The sequence below is a fragment of the Aspergillus karnatakaensis genome, assembly GCF_047715665.1.
Source record: "Aspergillus karnatakaensis strain CBS 102800 unplaced genomic scaffold BJY04scaffold_26, whole genome shotgun sequence".
Classification (NCBI taxonomy): domain Eukaryota; kingdom Fungi; phylum Ascomycota; class Eurotiomycetes; order Eurotiales; family Aspergillaceae; genus Aspergillus; species Aspergillus karnatakaensis.
Window position 1 is genome coordinate 191,157 of NW_027395738.1, and position 19,924 is coordinate 211,080.

The following is a 19,924-nucleotide window of genomic DNA, read 5'->3' on the forward strand; positions in this document are numbered from 1 at the left end:
GTTTGGAAGGCTAAATAAAGTGAGGGTTTGCGGCTGGAACGAGTAGCCCACTGGCAAGTTCAAAGTTGCCGGCCAAGGCTCGCCGTCGGCATATCAACAAGCCCGGGGCGCCATTGGTATGATTATTGAGTACTTCGTATAAGCCAGAGTCTCAGTGCGATCAAGAGAAAGCATATGACATCTCGTTTCTGTCCCATATTGGGCGGCGAGCGAGCTCGGTAGGGTGGTTCCAGTGTCTATATTCCGTGGAGTATCATGCGTGTCATACACAGGCATGTACGCATGAAGCTGGAATGGAGCTGAGGAACAAGCTAAGTGTATATACACAGAGTGTATCAAAGGAAGTAGCAAAGTGACCTAGGTAGGTAGATAGATCTAGTATTGAATCAGTGGAGCGGAAGACATCTTGGCAGCTTCTCTTGGCAGATGAATGTAGTCCAGTCGCCAACGGCCCCATCCACAACATCCGGCCCCATCCACAACATTAAAGGTTTTATGTTTTGAGAACTGAGGCATGGTGCGTCTTTTATCTTTATTTGTAAAATAGAGAAGCGCCGTTGAGCACCTTTCTTCAGGGATCTGTGACGGCCGAATGTGAGGCTATCGGGGTTTAGGTACCAGGAGGCTGAAGCCTCATGTTGTCATGGCACCGAGATAGATGAACGTTCTACCAGTACCAACAAACCCAAACCCTCTTGAATAGCTAGTATGTGCGTGGCATATTAATAATTAAATATGGATAGTCAACTGCACTCATTATTCCGTACTCGTACTCGTCCCCAATCATCCAATGATTTCACAAGCTTTTGCATCACTTGCTCTCCTAAGTCCTAACACAGGGTCTATATCCACGAGCTTTTTGACACCAGATCTATCAATCATTATGGATGACTCTACTTCCCACCTACAGCGCAAACTGAAAAAGACAGAGCAGAGGCTGCAAGAACTACAGCAAATGCAGGAGGAGGCAGAACGCGCACGAGAAGACATTGAACGACAACTGCGGACTACCACTCTGCCTGACCTCCTTGACCGCTGCCACAGTTTGTCCAAGCTAATCAAAGTCAAAGAAGATGCGACCTCGATAACTAAAGGCAACATGACTGACCCAGTCCATCAAATTTTCCCGAAAAAGATAACACATTGGACTGAGTTTCCCGGTCTCCAGAGCAAAATCTGGGAGAGAATCGAGCGTGTCAGTGGCTTCACCTCAAAACCGCAGTTTCCTTCCCCTGCACAGCTAGACTTTGTCGAAAAGAAGATTAGGTCTACATTAACGACAATCCACTCTGCAACAATTCTACAAATGTTCGAGAAAGACGCCGTGGATGATTTCGTTGCATGGATTATCGATGCTGTACGAGGTGATGAGATATTGCACCAGTCTATGCTGTGGAATCCAAAGCGCCACACAGATTAACAGTTGCTGAACTTATTGCAGGCTGATGTCATTAACAAGGAAGGCGAATTATTCGAGTTTCATGCAATAACTCTTGCTGCCGCTGTATCTACCCAGATATTTTCGTATATGCATGGCCTAGGTTTACAACTAGGGTATATTCAGACCGGGGAGGCAATGATCTTCCTACATATTCCAACAGACCCTATCATACTTGAGTACTACTTATGCATCCTAGACCAGGAAGTGAAGGCAGATGATAAGAGCTGTTATCACTGGACTGCTGTGGGTTAGCTGCTTGCATTCACCCTCCAAGCACTGGCTACTGAAGCCCCTCCTCAAGAGTGGTTTGATATAGCGCGCAACAAGCTTTTAACTTAGAAGATCGATTACATGGATGTCTTGCGTAATATCCCCAAAACTATACACAAAGAGCCGCCGTCCTCGAGTGATCAGCCTTTACGTCGGAAACCAATCTCAAAGACGTAAAATGCACTCTCCAGCGCCCCCTAAAAACCAGGAGCAATTGTCCCGCGGGGCTCTCCAAGTGGAGATAGCGAGAGTAACAATCAGGTGTCTTCGCTATGTGCGCGACTAGCCGCGTATATATCAGAATTCAGAAGGCAAGAAGAGACACTGCGTGACAAGAGGACAAAGGAAGCAACTTCTCGAGATGGCGTGCAGGTTTCATACTGCACTATAGATTGCATCCGCGGGATAGTCACCAAAGCTCCCATTGATACCGCGTGCCCTAATTGGAAACTCCATGGTGACGAGGGGTGTCATCGGATCACCGCGGATGAGTTCACGGATGCACTCAAATCGCAGCTCGAGAATGATCGCGATGTGGGCTTTCAACAACTGTACGTTTACGGTGGGACCGGGTATATGATAAAGGCAACTCTATTGTCTTATGGGTATACCGTGATTCTCAAAGCCACAAGTGAGGAAAAGGAAGACGCCCTTATAGCTGAAGCAAGAAACTATGACCGCCTTCGTCCCTTGCAAGGGCATCACATCCCAACCTATCTAGGCAGCTTTACGCTAAACGTACGGTACTGGTATTATGGTGAAAACATGAAGCGTATGATGATCCTCAGTTGGGTTGGAGATTGTATTCCGCATACACTTTCTCTTCAGGCTAGTTTACGCAAAGAGCGCGAGGATTGTTTGTCAATCCTACGCTCATACGGAGCCTACCATCAAGACGCTGCGTGGCGCAATATATTGAGGGATGAACGCTCTGGGCGGATGTTCATCATTGATCTGGAGGACGTGAAGTGGATTAAGAAGCCTCGGACCCCTCAACAGCAAACAACTGACAACTTGTGTCTTAAAAGAAAGCGCCTAAGCAAGGACTAAGATCTCTTTCGTCTGTTTCAGGCCATACAGAATCGCGCGATATGGGATTGGTAGCTGGGGATCGCGTCGGGTTGACGGTCCCGGTTCAGCAGTACTACATATCAAAGCGGCTTCCTGATTGGCAAATCTGCTGGAAATGGCCCGGCAGCACTTGGTAGATGTCAGAAATAACTGTAAATTAGATAACATCTCCTTCAATCCATGACTTTGATGCATTGTAAATCTCCCCTCCAGATGTTATTACGTACATGAGTAATGCGGACGGTTTCTAGGCGAAACATTGACATCAGATTGTTTTTGTCTCTATTATTTATACCTCAAGATCCGTTCGCCGAGTGGCATTGAGTGTTGCTTGCGTCCAGAGTACCTCTTGACCACATATTAAGTGTAAATACGGCTCAGAGAATAGCACGTATAATAGGAACTTGCAGATATGTATAGCACTCAACGTGAAAAAGCCGGCGATGACATGGGTATTTTGCCTCATAAGGACTCCAGGAGATACCTTTGGAAGTTCTATGACTAGGTAGTTGAAATTCAGCATCCTGGGCATGTTGAAAGCAACTGCCAGCTCTCCATATCAAAGACAGGGACTCAACGAGCCGGACTATGCCGGCAATGTGAAGGTCTCTGATATCTATAAACTTTAACTAAAAAATAATAATCTGAAAAGCTTTGTATTGATTTTTTAATGCAGTATAAAATTTATTGAGCTTGGGCTGGCCCATTAACACATCAAACACTCTGGGTCAGCTGTAAGTGACGGGTATCATGATGTGTTTCTAGGTACCCTCCCAAGTTAGACCCTGCTAATACTTCCTACCTAACTATCCCAACTTACTTTGTCACGCAACTCACCTCTCTGCTACAATTATTATCTTCTTTCTTGGTCTCTACGTGATCTGTCAAAATGTCCTCCTGCACAGATGCTACAAGAGCCAGCTCTAGCATGAATGCAGACCTCTACAACCGCGCCATATCCGGCCCCTCCCTCCTAACAGATGAAGAACGCCGACTCATCACTTACCGCCCCCCACGAGACGAGGAAAGCGAACTTTGCCAGAGTTCCTGCGGGTTATCCATGGACCAGCTAGTTCAAAAAGCCATCAGCAGCAAGGACAATAGGAGTATCCGCCTCAGCTGTCGTGAACTCGACTTCCTAACACCTGGTGGAGCCAGAAAGGAATTCGGCCGTATCATATCTGAAGTGGCGCGCCTTAGTCCTGAAGATCGAGTCCTCAAGGGCCGAGCTTTAAACGCGGTTCTTGCGCACGATTTTGGGGATATCGTGGCAGTGGTGCAAAGAGAGAAGGATCGACGGCGATCGGACGAACGGGCGGCGGCGCAGACGCTGAGCTTTCATGATATCAAGAACATTTGCGTGTCAACAAGGATTCCTTGGCAGAAGCATGTACTGCAATCCAATTCAGCTTCAGCGGGTGATTTGGGTACTGGTACTGGTAGTGGTACTGGCCCTGGCCATGGTGATGAGGACCGCCGCTTTGGTCTCGTGGTATTTTACCCTGTGGAAGAAGAAAAAGAACGCCGGTTCCTGGAGTATAAACCGAAGGTCGAGCAGGCTGTTCACAATTCACTCAACTATTCACACTCGTTGATTGACGAGACAAGAGATCTTTTCACCTTGCACTGGGCTGCTGTTCCAAGTACCAATGATATCATGGGCCAGGGTATAATACACAGCGTGTTTGAGGAGATCCCTATTGGGTTTCGACGCGATGCCTTTCTTTACATTGATGAGGAGGCGCTCCGCTCGCTTGAAACAAGCAGGCCATATCTCTGGCTCTCAGAGCCCGGACCTCAACTGGAGGCGAATGCGGTTAAGGCAGAATCGAAGAACGAGACTGAAATCAGGACTGGAGCTGAGACTGGTGGTCAACCTCGGCCCCTCAAAGTTGATATCAAGCATATTGCCCCAGCACTATTTGCGCGATTGGTACAGCGCGACCTGAAAGGAGAGGAAAGATCAAAACCCTATCGGCGCACCTCTGAGCTGAAGAACTTGCATGCGGCTAATGAATGGGCGAATGGAGATTAGATATGGCCACCGCGTGTCGTTTTTAGTGATCAGAACTCTGAGCAAAGGCTAGCACTACAAGGTAGTTTGGGGTTAGGGATGTTGTTACCTACACACCAATAAGATATCATCTACCTTGTCCCGCAAATGCAATAGATAACGTGGGCGAGTCATCGGACGGCGGGGTATTGACTCGTCGAATCTATAATTCCAAGCTTAAACAAAAGATACGATTATGGATGTTGTGTTGCCCCCCGAGATCTTGATATATAAGGCGATTCAGGGTCCCTAGTCATCTTTCGTGCAGCCAGAAGAGGAAGGTCGGAGATGTTCCGCTTGGCTGAAATGGATCCCCAGAAACTTCCCCACAGAACCAACTCACCATTTCTTGTTCCAACCACTCGCCCACAGGCCGGTTAAAAGCTGACGTCGTTGAAATCTGTAGCTGCGCCAATCAGACTTCCCAGAGCCTATTATCCGAACTCAGGCCGGCTGTTCATTTACGCATTGAGGATAGGTCTCGTGTTCCTGGTGGTCCAAGATCCCGATCCTTCAGTCCGGATTACCGATTATGGCCTCATATTTCTCGGAATCCCTCCAGATCCCGCCTTTTGACCTCCAGATTCTTGCGGGCTCTCGCCGACTGTGGGGCCTGTAGAGTCATCTCATCTTTCTGAGTGGTGCATGCACCCTAGGTTGACATCCTTCCACTTCTTCGCACTCTCTCACACCACTCATTGTGCTTCTCCCGCCGGAATGTAACCCAATTCTGATCGGCTCAGGTCTTCATGGCCTCTCGACCATGCTTTCAAAGTTTGATCCAGTCACTTATCATGCAGATTCGGACCGAGACAAGCAAGAGTACATAAGGGCTCGTGTAACCCCACACATGCCGTCGCTTTTTTCTCCGCGTTCTCACCCTGATAGCCAGAGTCTGGTAGATCATCCAAGCTTCTTTCTGATTGATACCCCCAAGAACTGTTGCCATCATGAGTGATTCAATACCCTCGTGGAATGTCGTCCACAGGTTCGAGAAGCGTAGTCTTCTTATTGCCATCAACTCTGTGGCAGCACTGTCCATTCTGTTCTTCGGTTATGATCAAGGTATGATGGCTGGAGTCAACAACTCCAAGGACTATATTGACCTCATGGGCTTTGGCTACACCGAAATGAAAGACGGCCACCCCGCCCCTGTGGTGACGAACAGTCTGCTGCAGGGTGGCATTGTAAGTGTTTACTACCTTGGTACACTCTTCGGTGCTCTCCTCGGAGGTTGGACTGGTGACAAGGTTGGGCGAATTAAGACGATTGCTTTTGGTGCTGTTTGGGCTATGTTTGGAGCTGCTCTTCAGTGTTCGGCCCAGAACCACAACTGGATGATATGCTGTAAGTCACTACGCCCTATGCTGCTTGACCCTCACTGACCGTAGAAGCGCGGTTCATCAACGGTATCGGAACTGGAATTCTTAATGCGATTGTGCCCGTTTGGGCCACTGAGACAGCAGAGCACACAAGCCGTGGTCAATTCATTGCCATTGAATTTACGTTGAACATCTTCGGTGTTGTTCTCGCATACTGGTTGGAATTGTAAGTGTTGGCTATCTGGAGTAAATGAACCTATGTATGCTGACAGCTTGACTTTAGTGGCTTGTCCTTCATTGATAATGGGGCTTCGCCAATCCGTTGGCGCTTCCCGATTGCCTTCCAGATCGTGTTCCTGATCGTCCTGTTCGGCGCCGTTTGGTTCTTCCCGGAATCGCCGCGTTGGTTGGTCAAAGTTGGCCGTGAGCAGGAGGCTCGCTATATCCTGGGTAGACTGCGCGGTAGCAGCGACGAGGATACCCTTCGTGCGGAAGCCGAGTTCCAGGATATTCTCAGTGTCTCCGAGATGGAGAAGTCAATGGGCCACAGCACGTCTTATATCTCTATGCTCTTTGGCTACAAAACCGGCAAGCTGCATCTTGGTCGCCGTGTTCAACTTGTGGTTTGGCTACAAATCATGCAGGAGTGGGTTGGTATTGCTGGAGTCACTGTTTGTACGTTTAAGCAAAGACCTAGGTGTTGTGGTTCGAAGCTAATGTTGTAGATGCGCCGACCATTTTCAGCATTGCTGGTTTCGACTCTATGAAGAGTCAGTGGATCAGCGGTCTGAATAACGTTTTCTACATGGTATGCCTCTCAGCACAATGCCGATACTCAAGCTAACGGACTAGTTTGCCACTTTGATTTGCGTTTTCACTCTTGACCGCATCGGCCGTCGGTGGACTCTGTACTGGGGAGCCACAGCCCAGGGAATCGCCATGTTCCTTGCTGGAGGCTTCTCACGGCTTGCAATCGATGCTCGCGAGTCAGGGAACTTGTCGCGTGCCGACTCGTTTGGTGCTGCAGCGGCTTCAATGGTCTTTATCTTCACCTCCGTCTTTGGTGCGACCTGGTTGACAGTGCCTTGGATCTATCCCGCGGAGATCTTCCCTCTGGCTGTCCGAGCAAAGGGAAATGCCTGGGGTGTGGTAGGCTGGAGTATTGGAAACGGCTGGCTGGTGAGTCACCTATCCTCAAACTATAGTCTATACAGCCTGAACATGCACTAATCCGAGCTAGACTCTGCTCTGTCCTGTGATGTTCGAGGCTATTGGCGAAAAGACCCTGTACGTTTTTGCCGCCAGCAACGTCATCACCATTCCAATGGTCTGGGCACTATACCCTGAGAGTAACCAACGTACCCTGGAAGATATGGATTTGCTATTCGCCGCCGACACACCATGGGTGTGGGACGCAGAAAAGACATTCGCCCGCCTCAAGGCTGAGAACCCGGGCTACATCGAGACTGCAGCTCGCAAGAACAGTATCTTGGATGAGGAAAATGCGAAATTGGCAACTCTTGAACAACGCGAAAATGCTGCCTAATAGATACCTGACGATAAGGTGGGTACATGCCATGGGAATAGCGTGCCCGGGTGAAGGCTGCCGGTTTCCCTTTCGAGATAGCATCGCGATAGACCTAGTATAGTATGTGAGGCGAACCCCGGCTACCGCGGTAGAAATGCCCGCGTGACATCCTTAATACATATTAACGAGGCTGAGTCGCCTCGTATTGAAACTAGACTAAGAGAAAACAAGAATATCACCGCGAAGTGCCTAAACAAACAAGGATGGTCGGCTCGAGGAGGCTCATGCGGGGAAAATCGGATAAAATCCCCGCATCTCCCGGCAAGAAGCTGGAATCGTGGCTGGTGCCTGTCCACCAGCCACAGCTGCCGGCGATACGTGGCCGGAGCGGAATGTTGATTATCCGAACCGACTCCAAGCTCCACGCCGAAAGCACAGCTGGCATCACGATCACGACCCTATCTTGAATCCTCAATTTCGCCACTTTTGCGTTCTCCTTTTCTTCTTACTCAATTTCTCGTCTTGTGATAATCTTCGATCATAATGTCCGACCAAGTCCAAGAATTGCTTAACATCCCCCAGGAGTTCCTGAGGGACGGCATGCAGTTTGTCAACCGCAGCCAAAAGCGTACGTCTCCTATTGCTCCGCGATCGTCAATCGCTTTGTTTTCTAGATTTCATGAACTGCAAACTAATACCATCTAGCCGACAAGCGCGAGTTTATCAAGATCAGCCAGGCTGTTGGCACTGGTTTCCTGATTATGGGATTCATCGGATACATCGTTAAGCTGAGTACGTCCCCTGTCACGCGAGTCAATCTGGATGATTGCATCAATTGATCTTTGACGCTAATTGACTTCTTTCAGTCCACATTCCCGTGAACAACGTCCTTGTCGGTGGCGCATAAATCCACCTTTGAAACCGTTATCGTTGAAACTTGGTGACGAACGGGGAACGGACGAGCAGGCCCGAGCCTGGCAGTTGAACTCGGTCTTCCGCGACGAGGAAAACTGGGAAAGGGGGGAGAGAGGAAGCGTATACCCACACAGCATCACACACAACCTCCGTGACACGTGCATTGTACAGTCCAAATATATGGTCCGGGAGAAGGGGCAGAGGAGAAATCAGGAAATGAGATCTGCGACATCGCATAGGGCTTGAATCAGGGTGGCGTTAGAGTGTTGTTTTAACTGAGTTTTTCTATTCTTTTTTGTCCTTAATATATCCACTGCACCCGAGTCAGGAATTGGTTCTCGAAACCCTCGTCGCTGCCTTCGTCAATCCGTCTCCATCTTCCAGGACCCCTTGCAGAGATGCGCGTGCTCTAGAGCAAAATCTAGAAGGCTTCCAGAGACCTCGCATCCTTCTGCCCCCACGCTTGTAAGAAGTCTCCTTGACGATCAACGCTACGTCCCGCTATGCCGCTGCCGCTTCCTGACTCGAGAGCCGGGATGTGCAAGTCCGGGCTCGAGTCGGCTCTCAGACTCTTGAAAACAAGGCTGTCTCACCTATCGCTCGTCGATCCATCGCTCAGGGGCATGCAGTAGCACGGCTTGGGCAACGGCTTACCCGAACCGTTTGAAATTTGGCGCGTTGAAACAGGCTGCCATGTAGGAGAATCCTACTCCGGAGACGCAGTGAGACGATGCAAGAGACCCAGCATGAGATGTAGAGAGAATCATGGACTGGAGTATGAATAGTCAGTACGGAGTCTCAAAGCGGCCATGTAAACGACTCGGCCCGTCTCTCCGATCCGCACGCAAATCGTTATCAAGACTCCATCGTGATTGGCCAATTCAACAACAACACCCTCGATGTCTGACTGTACGAGAAATCCGAATATATTACGCGCGAAAATTATCCTTCTTCTCATCCTGGTCTACCATCATCATCAAGGTTCTCTCCTCGAGTCTCGACCCTCTTCCTGATTCCTTCAATCATCCTTCGGAAGTTCCAAGACCCATCACGCCAGGAACCAAGTCAACCCAATCCAAACTAAATCAAACCAGCCACCACCATTCCCTCTCGATCAGACCACGCCACGCACTAAATGCACTAACTCTTCAAAAAACAAAGAAAAACACTACGGAACCCTGCCCACATCCAGCCTGGCGTCAGCACAGCGCATCATCAAGCAAATTATCCATCTGCAGGATCACATCACCCGTCTCACCACCGACAGACGACAGCAGCGCGAGTTGGCCTGATCTTGGCCCTTGCCAACCTCGAAACAGAAAGAGACTAGAAGCCCGCGCTGTGACGCTAGAACACTCACTGCATCGCCTTGCCCCACTCCCCTTCCCTGCCGTCTGCGAATCGCGCACTGTTCGTGCCCTCCACTATCTTTCGCAGTCGACGCCGGTGACTTAGTGTCTGCTGTCTGCGCCAAAGATAAAGCAGCATTTGAGACAAGAGTAATAATGTCGCTGTCTGCGCCTTCGCTTGCCTGCCTCTTGGGCGCTCCATCGAATAATAACAACCGCGATAAGGCCATTCACACCGGTTCTGGTGGTCGAGGCCGAGGTCCTGCGCAGGATCCACAATCTGGCCCCCACGAATGCAACTCCGTCTCCCCACATGAACATCCACTCTCATCGCGCTCCCCGATCAGCAAAAGCAACAGCAAAAGCAATACCCAGGCCCACACCCACCGGCCCATGCACATTCACAACAACGTCAACAACAATGACGACCGCCTCGACAATAGAGAAGTTGAAACCAAAATCGAAAATAGCCCCCGAGGATCTCCATCCCCATCAGATCGAGCGCGGACTCCGAATCCGGCTCAAGTTCAAGTCCAACCACAAACACAAACATCCCTGTCCCTGTCCCTGCCCTTGTCCCTGTCTCCAACCCCATCTCCATTCTCACCCCCTCACCCACAAACAACCCCCGAAATAACCACCCAGACTCTAACAAAGAAAATCAAATCCCACCCGACCCTCTCCCCGCTCCGCAAAAAAACCTACCTTTTGCTTCTGCACTCTGTAGGCCCAGGCCAGTGGACGACCTACGCCGCGCTAGCCCGGAAACTCAATTCCAGTGCGCGGGCTGTAGGGACCGCTATGCGTGTTAATCCCTTTGCGCCGGGAGTTCCCTGTCATCGGGTGCTTGGGGCTGGGGGCGTGCTGGGTGGGTATATGGGGACGAGGCCGGTGAAGGGTGGAGCGAGATTGGAGGGGAATTTGGGGAGGAAGAAGGATTTGCTGGAGAGGGAGGGGGTGAGGTTTGATGGGCGGGGAAGGGCGGTGGGTAGGTTTGTTGGGTTTGATTAAGTTTTCTTTTTTTATTGAATTGAGAATGGAATGATGTGTATAGGGTGGGTGGAAACCCGTTTCTTGTATTGGGTTGTAGTTGTAGTTGTAGCGGTAGCTGTTGGAAAATGCAAATCATATGCAACAAACAGCAGAATGCCAGGTATTCCCGAACGCCGACCGTCTATAGTAGTCTATCCAGATGACACTTGAACATAAAAAGGACATGAAACGATCAAATCAAAAGACAAAATGAGAAAGAAGTAGAGAAAGAGACCAGCAAGATCTCGCAAGTCTCATAGTCTCATAACGCCGTCCAGTCCAATTCATGTCAATGGTGAATGTCAAGTCCCATACCGCATTAGTCGTCAACATGAGAAAGAAGAAGCGAGAAAAAGAAAAAGAAGAATTGGTATAAAACAGGTCGAGTCTCTCAAGAAGTGAAGCATTTATATAAGAACAGAGGCGATCGGATGTGGCAGTAGCAATGCGATAGCGTAGTATGTGATGACGAGAGGCGAGGAAATCAAGCCACCCTTAGGCGCTTGGCTGCGCGGCGCTTCGGCACGTCCATATGGTGGTATGAGCGCAGGTGCTCGACCAGGTGGTCGCGGCGCGGGAAGCCGTTGTTGTCCTTGCGCGAGCAGTCGGCGACAGGGCAGTTCTGGAATACTGGGTAGTGAACGGTGGTCTGGTGACGCTTTAGGTCGGCGGGGCGGGTGAAGCTCTTGCCGCAGTCATCGCAGGCATATGGTTTGGCAGGCCTGTGATGATTAGAATCTGAGTTGAATTTTAAGACAGAATGAACATACTTGGGTGGTTCCTGGCTAAAGCCTTCGAGGGGAGGAAAGACGGACTGCTCCATCAATGGCATGGATGTCGGTGACCAGACTGGAGTAGAGCTGGATGGGTACGAGGTGGGCGCTGCATCCATCACAGGAAGGGCCTCGGGCGTGTAGAAGAAGTTTGGGTTGAAGTCGTAGTAAGGGGGGCTGTCCTGAGACGAAGGCTCAAATGCTGGTTGGCTGAGTGGGAAGTCGACGACACTTCCGGGCCCTGTGCTGGTGCCGTTGCCATTGCCATTGAAGTTCATGTAGTACATGTCCAGGAAGCTCGGGCTGGAGTCGTCACTGAAGGTAGAGTAGGACGAGTTGGATGAGTAGGAGGAGTAAGAGGAGAAGGAGGAGGATGAGGGCTCCATTGGAGGGCAGGCGATAGGTTGGGTCTGGAGAGGGTCAGCATTGTTCTTTATAGCAAGGACAGTGAGGTATAGGTACCATGGTTGGCTGAAAGGGCATCTTGAAGGTATCTTTCGTCAACTATGACCTGACAGGAGGAAGGCTATGATGTGTTAAATCTGGGGAATGAAATCATGGGGGGTCGGCAAGTTGTGAGATAAAGCAGGTGACCGGGGGGAGGGAGGGCTTTTATAACAAGGAGAGCCTGCATCGAGGACCTGTGGAAGTCATCGACGACGTCGGTTTCGGTTTCGCACATGCATTAGACCCAGGCGACTAGTCCCGCCGTCAGGTTGGCGATACGAACACATCCATGGCGGAATATCACCTGAGCAAGCGCTCGTAGCAGACCTAAAATGTCCGGCTCAGGAAAAAGAAGGGCCATGCATGCAGACCCGGCACGCATATTGGACGAAAGACCACACAGCCACTCCAGTCGCCGGGTTGCGATTGGCACAGGGCGACTGACGCGATCCCTGCTAGCGCAGTCAACCAGTCTAGCGTGCTGACGCTAGAAGAAGGATCGAAGCCTTCGAAAGTTCTCCCAGCCTTCTAGTGCTGTTCTAGCGTCGTGTCCCCCCTTCGTTCGCCAATGATAATCCCCCGGCCGGGGCCGCTGATTGGCACGAGAGGACCAGGGGACGTCCACACGGGCCGATAACTTGGAAGGACAATCAAGACTGGCTCCTTGGTGACTGGAGCCAGTTGTACTCTAGGACCAGAACGTCGTCATAGCGATCCCCCACACTGATGCTCCTCCCTGCACCCGGGCGGAACAGGCTGTGCCGGACAGACAGACACCTTGGGAGACGAGAGTCTGGAAAAGACGGCACGAAAGGCATTCAACCAAGAAAGGAAAAGAGGGGGGGATGCGGCTCGAAGTTCGTCTTGGTGTGCGAATCAGCCGCTTGGCTGTGCCTGCAGTCAAACAGACGAATGGGGATTTATCGCGGATGGCGCTGGCTGGCACTCTAGGAGGGTGGTGAACCTGCGGGATCGCTATTTGCTGAAGATACCTGGGGGGCTTTGGTTATTTCGGTGGCCTCCGATGAGCTAAAAAGTACGAGTCAGTCCTTTGTCCAGACAATAAATAACACAGCAATAATAAGATTTCCTATGAAAGCACCTTTTGTCTTTCAGACTTTCAGAACAGTCGGCGGCACGATTTCCCCGGCGGGGCGTTTTGGGGGGGGGAGGAAGGGGATCCGCACCAGGAGTGACAGCCTTGTCGATTCCCATCGTCATGTTAATGATGAAATAGCAGATGAATTAAGTGGAGCTCGTAAACCCTGGCGGAGCGCTGGTGGTGGTGTTGTGTCTGAGTGGTGCATTGGTGAGCGGTCTGGAGATTTCAGGAGGCTGACTTCAAGGCAGACTCGAGTGCCCGCAAGTGCCCTTCGATCGATGGGCAACTACTGAGCCTCTCCCCGTCTTGATTCACTGATCGTGCTCCTTTTCCTCCAGACTAGACTGATCCTTTCTTCATCTTTGGCGCTAAACGAAAATCCCTCATCAGAACTGTCAATGAATGAGGCGAAACTAGACGAACCCTGTCTAGTTGTATACAGCTTGACCAGCGTTCGAGATAGAGAGCACGAGGGGCCTCAGGAGGCCGGGTCTGCACACGATCCTCCTATTTTTATCTACAATTTCTTCAAAGTAAAGAGAGCGATTTTCTTTCGTCCTCTTTATCCTTGGATGCTTTCGGGATCGTCTTGATTTTATATTTCTTGGATTATCTCAACTTGCCGTCTTCTTTGTCTGGCGCCGATCCGCGCTTTTCACAGCCACCTTCAATGCTTCGAGTCTTAGTTAGTACTTCCTACTGAGTCTGTGCATGTGCTACTCCCCGATCCGTTGCTCTCGTGCCTACTGTGCACTCTAAAGTACTACATCCATGTCATTCTTTCTTCATCCTTTCCCAAAGGGTATGTCTCTATTTCAATTGGATAACCAAGCAGCAGCTTTAGACATGGCCGCATGTCCGTCAGCCGCCACTCTAGAACAGCGTAAAACTCCTGTCCCGCAGACCCATTGATAACACCGGTTCCTGGACCCATCGAAATACATACAGAGGCAAAAGAGAAAAAAGGGTTTAGTCCCGTCTCACTTGCAGATGTGATTGTCACTAGATCCTTTCTCCTGTCCTGCAGAAAGAAACTCAAAGATACTCCTCCAAGCTCTCATTCGACCAGACAGGTGACCCCAGTCAAGCAAATCTTCATCGGAAGGAAACATGGGGATGTCAAGTGCGAATTACAATTCATCCTCGAGGAACTTGTAAATAAACTTGAAGTCCGCCTTGCGTCGATTCATCCTGCAGCCTGCGTTAGGATATGTCTAGGCAGCAAAAACGAGGCGAGAAACTTACCAGGTACTCTCATAGTCAAAGAAGCGATATGTGCCCTGTTCGAACTCCTCGGTGATTGTTTTGGGTTCCTCATGTCGCTGAAACCATGTTTGATACTGCTTGTGGAATCTCCAGCTCTGGTTCTTGAGAGCCTTTGCCGACAAGAACTGCTGGTAAGAACCTTGGCGGTAGTAGAAGAGATAAAACAAGGTATCGGTGTCGATCCGTCCGTTCTCGTACAAGCGAGGGTCGTCCAAAATAGGCAGAGGTTCCTGGGGGTAGTAGAGAGGTGTATTGAACGGGTTCTGGGGCTTGTAGTGACGAGGCTTCTCGGCATCCGCTGGTTCGGGGCAATTGGCGGCCGATGCGGCAAGGAGGCGCTGCACTGACGGAGGCTGGCTTGAGGGATTCGTGGATGCGCGACTTTTGGTGACTTCAAACGAGTGAATCAAATCCTGCAGACCAGGGGGCAGGTGATAGATGGATTCTTCACCATCCTCCTGCTGTTGCTGCTGATTCTCTTTACTTGATTCTCCATTGGCGGTGAGTTGTGCTTTGGTGGCGGTTTCTGCCTTATCCATGGCAGGCGTGGTGGGCACCGTATTTGAAGCGCTGGCCGCGGCAGACACTTTGGGACTGAAGGCAGGCGTCCGCGAGCGACCCTCTTCCGCAACGATCGCCGCCGTTGGTGTGGCCTTCGGCACAGGCTGTGCAAGTGTGACAACAGGTGAGGCGGTCGAGGAAGCTTTCGAGGCGGGCACTGCATGGGGGAAGGCGGGGCTAGCACCTGGTGGAGGGGGTAAAGGCGCAATGCCCACTCCGTTCTTGTCGCTCGCTGCAGCGGCAGCGGCAGCAGATGCGTATTTGAGGGTTTCACCTGGTAGACGTGTAGGAGGCGGCGCAGGTTTCATGCCAGACGTTGAGCTGTTCGAGCTGGAGGGGTGCAGTGTGGCCAGGACTGGAAGTGGGGATTTCATTTGAGCAGACGGTCTGCGGTGGGCGGTCGCGGTCTCAGTCTTAGGTTTGGGCTTGGGCTCGATCTCTTCTTCCTGGACTGATTGTGTTTCTTGCGACGACACACGGTCGTTGTCGCCACTGATTCCAAACTGTCCTTCCGGATCGTCGCCCATGTTTAGATCGTCGTACAACGTCTCGTCCTCGCCAGAGTAGTCAATATTGTTACCGTCCTCCACGTAGTACTTGATGCTCTCTTTGAGATCTAGCACCTGGTTCACTTCGATGTTCCCATTCTGCAGTGACCGCAACAACAGTTCCAATTTATTCACGTGCCACTTATGCCGTTCCGTGAAATGCGAAATGTCTGCCAGTCGGTTGGTCTTTGTGACATCCTTTTTTCCTTTCTTCATGGACATGTGAAGGGATTCCTCCTCTGCCTCCATTGCTTCGATCTTCTGCTGTAACTCGTCGACCATGTTAGACAGGAAGTCGCAGGTCTCCACCTTTTCTTTCTCTTTCGGATCGAGTCGTGATGCCGCAGACAAGCCCTCTTTAGAGTATGCTTTCGTCTTCATCTCTTTCTCGACAGCTTTGAACTGCTCCATGCACTGTGTTTCTCCATTAGCATTATCTAACAATGCGCCTGCTCAACTAAGTCTCACCGTCTCAATTGCCCTTCGCTGCTCGAGCAACGGCCCTTTATCCTTGACTTCATTGCCTGATGCCCATGATTTGATTTGGTCACGATACCGCTGAAGCTTCTTGATCTCTCGTTTAAGGTTCTCCTCAAGCTTGTCGCGCTGTGTGGGATTCGTTGCGATGCGGATCTTCTCGTAGATGCCTTCGAATGTCTGGATACCTTCCGCGACTTTCTTGAAGGTCTTGTCGATTTCCTGCTGCGTCTTCCGGGACGTCATCGTTGCTGTCCGTTGCTCATGCGAACGGAGTGCCAAGAGATGAAATTCCGCTGGTGTTGCTTAGGGAAATCCTGAAGATATCCGGAGAAGGCGAATGAAAAGGAGGATAGAAAAAATTTCAGAAGAGTGTTGCCCAGCAACTTTTAACAGACAAAAGCATGGAGTGTGACGACGATTCAAAGGTTCTGAAAGTGAGTGAATGTCTATTACTCTTTGCGGTGGCCACGAAGCTGGGGATACATCCAAGAAAAGAAGGCGGTCACCAAGTTCTGCCCCAGCCCTGCCCGCCTTGCTTTGCGCGGGGAACTTTCTCTTCTACTCCTCATCCATTGCATTTCTCTCCCTTGTGTATCGTTCGGCGTCCCAGCCGTGTTATTTTATTCTCATAATAATTTTCTGGGCTGCATAGAGGGTCATTTTCATTCAAGGTGAGTTGCGTTCTATACGGAGGTTTGCCGATAACTACCGGCTAACATGCATATCAAACCAGTGACAAAGGACAAGACTATATGCCATATACATAATGAAAGGTAAATGCTCGGCGTGGCAGTGACGGATCAAGCGCTAATGTCTTCAGCTGTTATCCAAAGAGTCAAGTCTGCCTCCGTTACTGTCGATGGCGAACTTATCTCGAAAATCGGTCGTGGGCTTCTTGTCCTTGCGGGCATTGGACGGGATGACACAGAAAAAGATATCGATACTATGATCAACCGAATATTGAAGGCGAGGCTTTTCCCGGCCGATAATAATGGACAGGCGAGTCTCCCGATGTGGTGTTAGGACTCGGCTAACGAAGTTGTATGCAGTGGAAGAAAAATGTCCAGGACGTTGACGGCGAAGTGCTTTGTGGTATGTCCTGTTTCTCTCTCTTACTGACTTGCATTGATGTCAATAGTTTCCCAATTTACACTATTTGGCCAGTTGAAAAAGGGCAAGCAGCCCGACTTCCATGAAGCCGCTAGCGCCGACACCGCGCGCAAATTATACGACTACTTTTACAAACGCCTCGGTGACACCTACAAGCCTGAGAGAGTCAAAAACGGTGTCTTCCAGGCGATGATGGATGTCGAACTTATCAATGATGGGCCGGTGGGTGTCGACTACCGCAGTGAAGATGCGGCGGTTAGCAATCGCGTCTCCATGAATTTTCTTGTGGCGAACAGAGCTAACGAGTCTTTCGTGTCAGGTTACCATCGAGATTGACACGCAACTTCCGAAGAGAGAGAAGAGCGCCGAAAACAAAGACTCATCAGATAAGAAAACGCAAACTATGGAGTTCAAATTACCCGCGGAGCTTCTGGAGTAGGCGAGGGCACGGATTATGGCGTACGGATTGTGCCAGGTCATTATGATACCCTCATTACTGTATATATAGACATCATGATCATGAGTCCATGACTTTATAGAATATCTCCGTGCCATTTACGAGGCTCAGGGGGCTAATAAATCGAACAACAATAAATAGCCAATGATCCACAGCGTCTGGAGCGATCATTTTAGCTTGATTTGATTAGAAACATCCACTAAGCAGTTCTAGCCAGGCGAATAATAAGGGAAAAGATTAGTGAAGCCCCTCAGCCCAGGCAGCTAACCCCTCGATCTGGCGGCATCTAGGACGGCTTGGAGTTCACAGCCGTGCAGGAGGAGGCCAGCCGTGGCGCGAGTTGATGGAAGCTTCCTGAAGCACCGTACTTAGCCATGTCTAGCCCACTTTGGCACCTCTCTTTTCCCCTCTTATGAACAACTCTTTCTTCTCCCCTCTCCCTTCGCATTGCGTCTTATTATTCGTCCTTTCTATATCTTCCCCTGCTCTTTCCTCAATCCCTCCCGATATCTCCATCGTACCGCCACCATGGCTGAATCTCGTACGTCTCCAAACGCTCCCCCGCTTTGCGCCCCAACAAATTTCAGCCCACTCACATAGCCTCATACACAGGTCGCCCTCGTGTCTTCTTTGACATTCAGATCGGTCAGCAGAAAGCCGGTCGCATTGCTCTCGAACTGGTGAGTCTCCGCAGCGTTTGACCACCATTGCTCCTTACTAATTACCCGGCTCCATAGTTCAACGATGGTACCGTCTACTGCTTCGAGCGACACCACGAGCCTCTTCTGACCTCTTATAGTTGTTCCCAAAACCGCAGAGAATTTCCGAGCCCTTTCTACTGGTGAGAAGGGAGATGGAAAGCAGGGCAAGCCACTGAGCTTCAAGGGTATGGCGGACCTTACACGAAGCGGTTGCTCAGAGATCTGACTGGAATCACCTAGGCTCAATCTTCCACCGCGTCATCAAGCAGTTTATGATTCAAGGTGGTGATTTTACTGCATTCAACGGAACCGGCGGCGAGTCGATCTACGGCGAGAAGTTCCCCGATGAGAATTTCGAATTGAAGCACGACCGTCCCTTCCTCCTTTCTATGGCCAACTCCGGTCCCGGCACAAACGGCAGCCAATTCTTTATCACCACCGTCCCTACTCCCCACCTTGACGGCAAGCACGTTGTGTTCGGTGAAGTTCTGAACGGCAAGAGCATTGTTCGGAAAATCGAGAACCTGCCAACTCAGGCAGACAAGCCTACTCAAGATGTGACTATCGTGGACTGTGGTGAGCTCACCGGCGAGGAATACGACAATGCAGACAAGAAAGCCCCCGATGCCACGGGCGACCCGTACGAGGATTTCCCCGATGATCACCAAGGCGAGCAATTGAGCGCCCCTGTCTGCTTCAAGATCGCTTCTGAGCTGAAGAACTTTGGAAACACCGCTTTCAAGAGCGGCAACTCCAACCTGGGACTTGAAAAGTACCAGAAGGGTCTGCGCTATTTGAATGAATTCCCGGATCCAGACGAGAACGATCCCAAGGATCTCGACCCTCAGATGAAGTCTCTCCGATTCACACTCCACTCCAACTCTTCCCTTCTGGCGAACAAACTCGGTCAATTCAAGAACGCCAAGACATGGGCCACGTACGCCCTCGAAGTAGCTGACGCTGCCAATGCGAAGGATGCTGACAAGGCCAAGGTCCACTATCGTCGGGCAGTCGCCCACAGCGGGCTCAAGGAAGAGGATGATGCTTTGAAGGACTTGGAGCAGGCTTCCACTTTGGCTCCTAGCGATGCTGCGATCACGGCCGAGACTGCTCGTGTCAAGAAGGCTATCAAGGCCCGGGAGGCCCAGGAGAAAGCTACCGCTCGCAAGTTCTTCTCATAGATGGCACTCCATGATCATGATTCATGAACCTGTTTCAACCTTTACATCCTCTTCAGCCGTTGCCTAGAAAGTGAAGGGACTCGGTCACTAATCATTAGGCCTGGTATCCTGCTTGATGTATCTGGATCACTCGACTTGCGTGCCAGATTTTTATAAAGTACCCAATTGATAGCATGGAGAATTCGGCGCAATTTGTTGTTGTTTCTATCGGCCAATATTAACTCCGTTCTAGATGGAGATGTATTCGGAAGCCCGAGAGAACTTAAAGGACACCTCATTCTCATGAAATGCACTCGTATGAAGTAATCGTCCTTGTA

General features: G+C 50.4%; 9 protein-coding genes across 9 annotated transcripts; 7 read left to right on the top strand and 2 right to left on the bottom strand.

Moving 5' to 3' along the window:
• Positions 1 to 883: 883 nt before the first annotated feature.
• Positions 884 to 1,420, top strand: BJY04DRAFT_218591 (uncharacterized protein; the record flags this gene model as incomplete). Its single annotated transcript, XM_073716350.1, has 1 exon — positions 884 to 1,420. One exon carries the CDS (start codon positions 884 to 886, stop codon positions 1,418 to 1,420), a length of 537 nt encoding a protein of 178 aa, XP_073570887.1.
• Positions 1,421 to 3,607: 2,187 nt separating this feature from the next.
• On the top strand, positions 3,608 to 4,899 carry BJY04DRAFT_189841 (uncharacterized protein). The gene has a single exon (XM_073711433.1). The coding sequence runs from the start codon at positions 3,672 to 3,674 to the stop codon at positions 4,815 to 4,817; it is 1,146 nt and encodes a 381-aa protein (XP_073570888.1). The 5' UTR covers positions 3,608 to 3,671; the 3' UTR covers positions 4,818 to 4,899.
• Positions 4,900 to 5,264: 365 nt separating this feature from the next.
• Positions 5,265 to 7,909, top strand: BJY04DRAFT_189844 (putative MFS monosaccharide transporter). The gene is made up of 6 exons (XM_073711434.1): positions 5,265 to 6,182; positions 6,230 to 6,383; positions 6,441 to 6,832; positions 6,883 to 6,965; positions 7,010 to 7,336; positions 7,398 to 7,909. The coding sequence occupies exons 1-6, from the start codon at positions 5,786 to 5,788 to the stop codon at positions 7,701 to 7,703; spliced, it is 1,659 nt and encodes a 552-aa protein (XP_073570889.1). The 5' UTR covers positions 5,265 to 5,785; the 3' UTR covers positions 7,704 to 7,909.
• Positions 7,910 to 8,228: 319 nt separating this feature from the next.
• BJY04DRAFT_207741 (translocon subunit SSS1) lies at positions 8,229 to 8,592 on the top strand (the record flags this gene model as incomplete). Its single annotated transcript, XM_073713895.1, has 3 exons — positions 8,229 to 8,313; positions 8,391 to 8,477; positions 8,552 to 8,592. The coding sequence occupies 3 exons, from the start codon at positions 8,229 to 8,231 to the stop codon at positions 8,590 to 8,592; spliced, it is 213 nt and encodes a 70-aa protein (XP_073570890.1).
• Positions 8,593 to 9,831: 1,239 nt separating this feature from the next.
• BJY04DRAFT_64574 (MGMT family protein) lies at positions 9,832 to 11,212 on the top strand. The gene has a single exon (XM_073720801.1). The coding sequence runs from the start codon at positions 10,106 to 10,108 to the stop codon at positions 10,958 to 10,960; it is 855 nt and encodes a 284-aa protein (XP_073570891.1). The 5' UTR covers positions 9,832 to 10,105; the 3' UTR covers positions 10,961 to 11,212.
• Positions 11,213 to 11,465: 253 nt separating this feature from the next.
• Positions 11,466 to 12,237, bottom strand: BJY04DRAFT_218596 (C2H2-type zinc finger protein; the record flags this gene model as incomplete). Its single annotated transcript, XM_073716351.1, has 3 exons — positions 11,466 to 11,703; positions 11,752 to 12,164; positions 12,217 to 12,237. 3 exons carry the CDS (start codon positions 12,235 to 12,237, stop codon positions 11,466 to 11,468), a joined length of 672 nt encoding a protein of 223 aa, XP_073570892.1.
• Positions 12,238 to 14,335: 2,098 nt separating this feature from the next.
• BJY04DRAFT_64717 (CNOT2/3/5 family protein) lies at positions 14,336 to 16,500 on the bottom strand. Its single transcript, XM_073720802.1, has 3 exons — positions 16,147 to 16,500; positions 14,549 to 16,092; positions 14,336 to 14,494 (listed from the first exon to the last, which is right to left on the bottom strand). Exons 1-3 carry the CDS (start codon positions 16,399 to 16,401, stop codon positions 14,434 to 14,436), a joined length of 1,860 nt encoding a protein of 619 aa, XP_073570893.1. The 5' UTR covers positions 16,402 to 16,500; the 3' UTR covers positions 14,336 to 14,433.
• Positions 16,501 to 16,734: 234 nt separating this feature from the next.
• BJY04DRAFT_189865 (D-aminoacyl-tRNA deacylase) lies at positions 16,735 to 17,880 on the top strand. Its single transcript, XM_073711435.1, has 6 exons — positions 16,735 to 16,829; positions 16,892 to 16,931; positions 16,979 to 17,157; positions 17,208 to 17,250; positions 17,297 to 17,523; positions 17,588 to 17,880. Exons 2-6 carry the CDS (start codon positions 16,925 to 16,927, stop codon positions 17,705 to 17,707), a joined length of 576 nt encoding a protein of 191 aa, XP_073570894.1. The 5' UTR covers positions 16,735 to 16,829; positions 16,892 to 16,924; the 3' UTR covers positions 17,708 to 17,880.
• Positions 17,867 to 19,913, top strand: BJY04DRAFT_189868 (peptidyl-prolyl cis-trans isomerase D). The gene is made up of 5 exons (XM_073711436.1): positions 17,867 to 18,266; positions 18,338 to 18,405; positions 18,463 to 18,472; positions 18,525 to 18,611; positions 18,667 to 19,913. The coding sequence occupies exons 1-5, from the start codon at positions 18,254 to 18,256 to the stop codon at positions 19,605 to 19,607; spliced, it is 1,119 nt and encodes a 372-aa protein (XP_073570895.1). The 5' UTR covers positions 17,867 to 18,253; the 3' UTR covers positions 19,608 to 19,913.
• The last annotated feature ends 11 nt before the right edge of the window (positions 19,914 to 19,924 follow it).

Excerpts from the sequence above, each read along its gene's own strand:
- BJY04DRAFT_64717 (XM_073720802.1), bottom strand. The coding sequence starts at position 16,401 with ATGACGTCCCGGAAGACGCAGCAGGAAATCGACAAGACCTTCAAGAAA. Across the intron at positions 16,093-16,146 it reads AGCGAAGGGCAATTGAGACG|TGCATGGAGCAGTTCAAAGC; the intron begins GTGAGACTTAGT and ends GGAGAAACACAG. Across the intron at positions 14,495-14,548 it reads TTTGACTATGAGAGTACCTG|GATGAATCGACGCAAGGCGG; the intron begins GTAAGTTTCTCG and ends CGCAGGCTGCAG.
- BJY04DRAFT_189865 (XM_073711435.1), top strand. Across the intron at positions 17,251-17,296 it reads TGACGGCGAAGTGCTTTGTG|TTTCCCAATTTACACTATTT; the intron begins GTATGTCCTGTT and ends TGATGTCAATAG. Across the intron at positions 17,524-17,587 it reads ACCGCAGTGAAGATGCGGCG|GTTACCATCGAGATTGACAC; the intron begins GTTAGCAATCGC and ends CTTTCGTGTCAG.
- BJY04DRAFT_189844 (XM_073711434.1), top strand. The coding sequence starts at position 5,786 with ATGAGTGATTCAATACCCTCGTGGAATGTCGTCCACAGGTTCGAGAAG. Across the intron at positions 6,384-6,440 it reads CTCGCATACTGGTTGGAATT|TGGCTTGTCCTTCATTGATA; the intron begins GTAAGTGTTGGC and ends GCTTGACTTTAG. Across the intron at positions 7,337-7,397 it reads GTATTGGAAACGGCTGGCTG|ACTCTGCTCTGTCCTGTGAT; the intron begins GTGAGTCACCTA and ends AATCCGAGCTAG.
- BJY04DRAFT_189841 (XM_073711433.1), top strand. The coding sequence starts at position 3,672 with ATGTCCTCCTGCACAGATGCTACAAGAGCCAGCTCTAGCATGAATGCA.
- BJY04DRAFT_64574 (XM_073720801.1), top strand. The coding sequence starts at position 10,106 with ATGTCGCTGTCTGCGCCTTCGCTTGCCTGCCTCTTGGGCGCTCCATCG.
- BJY04DRAFT_189868 (XM_073711436.1), top strand. Across the intron at positions 18,612-18,666 it reads CAAGCCACTGAGCTTCAAGG|GCTCAATCTTCCACCGCGTC; the intron begins GTATGGCGGACC and ends GGAATCACCTAG.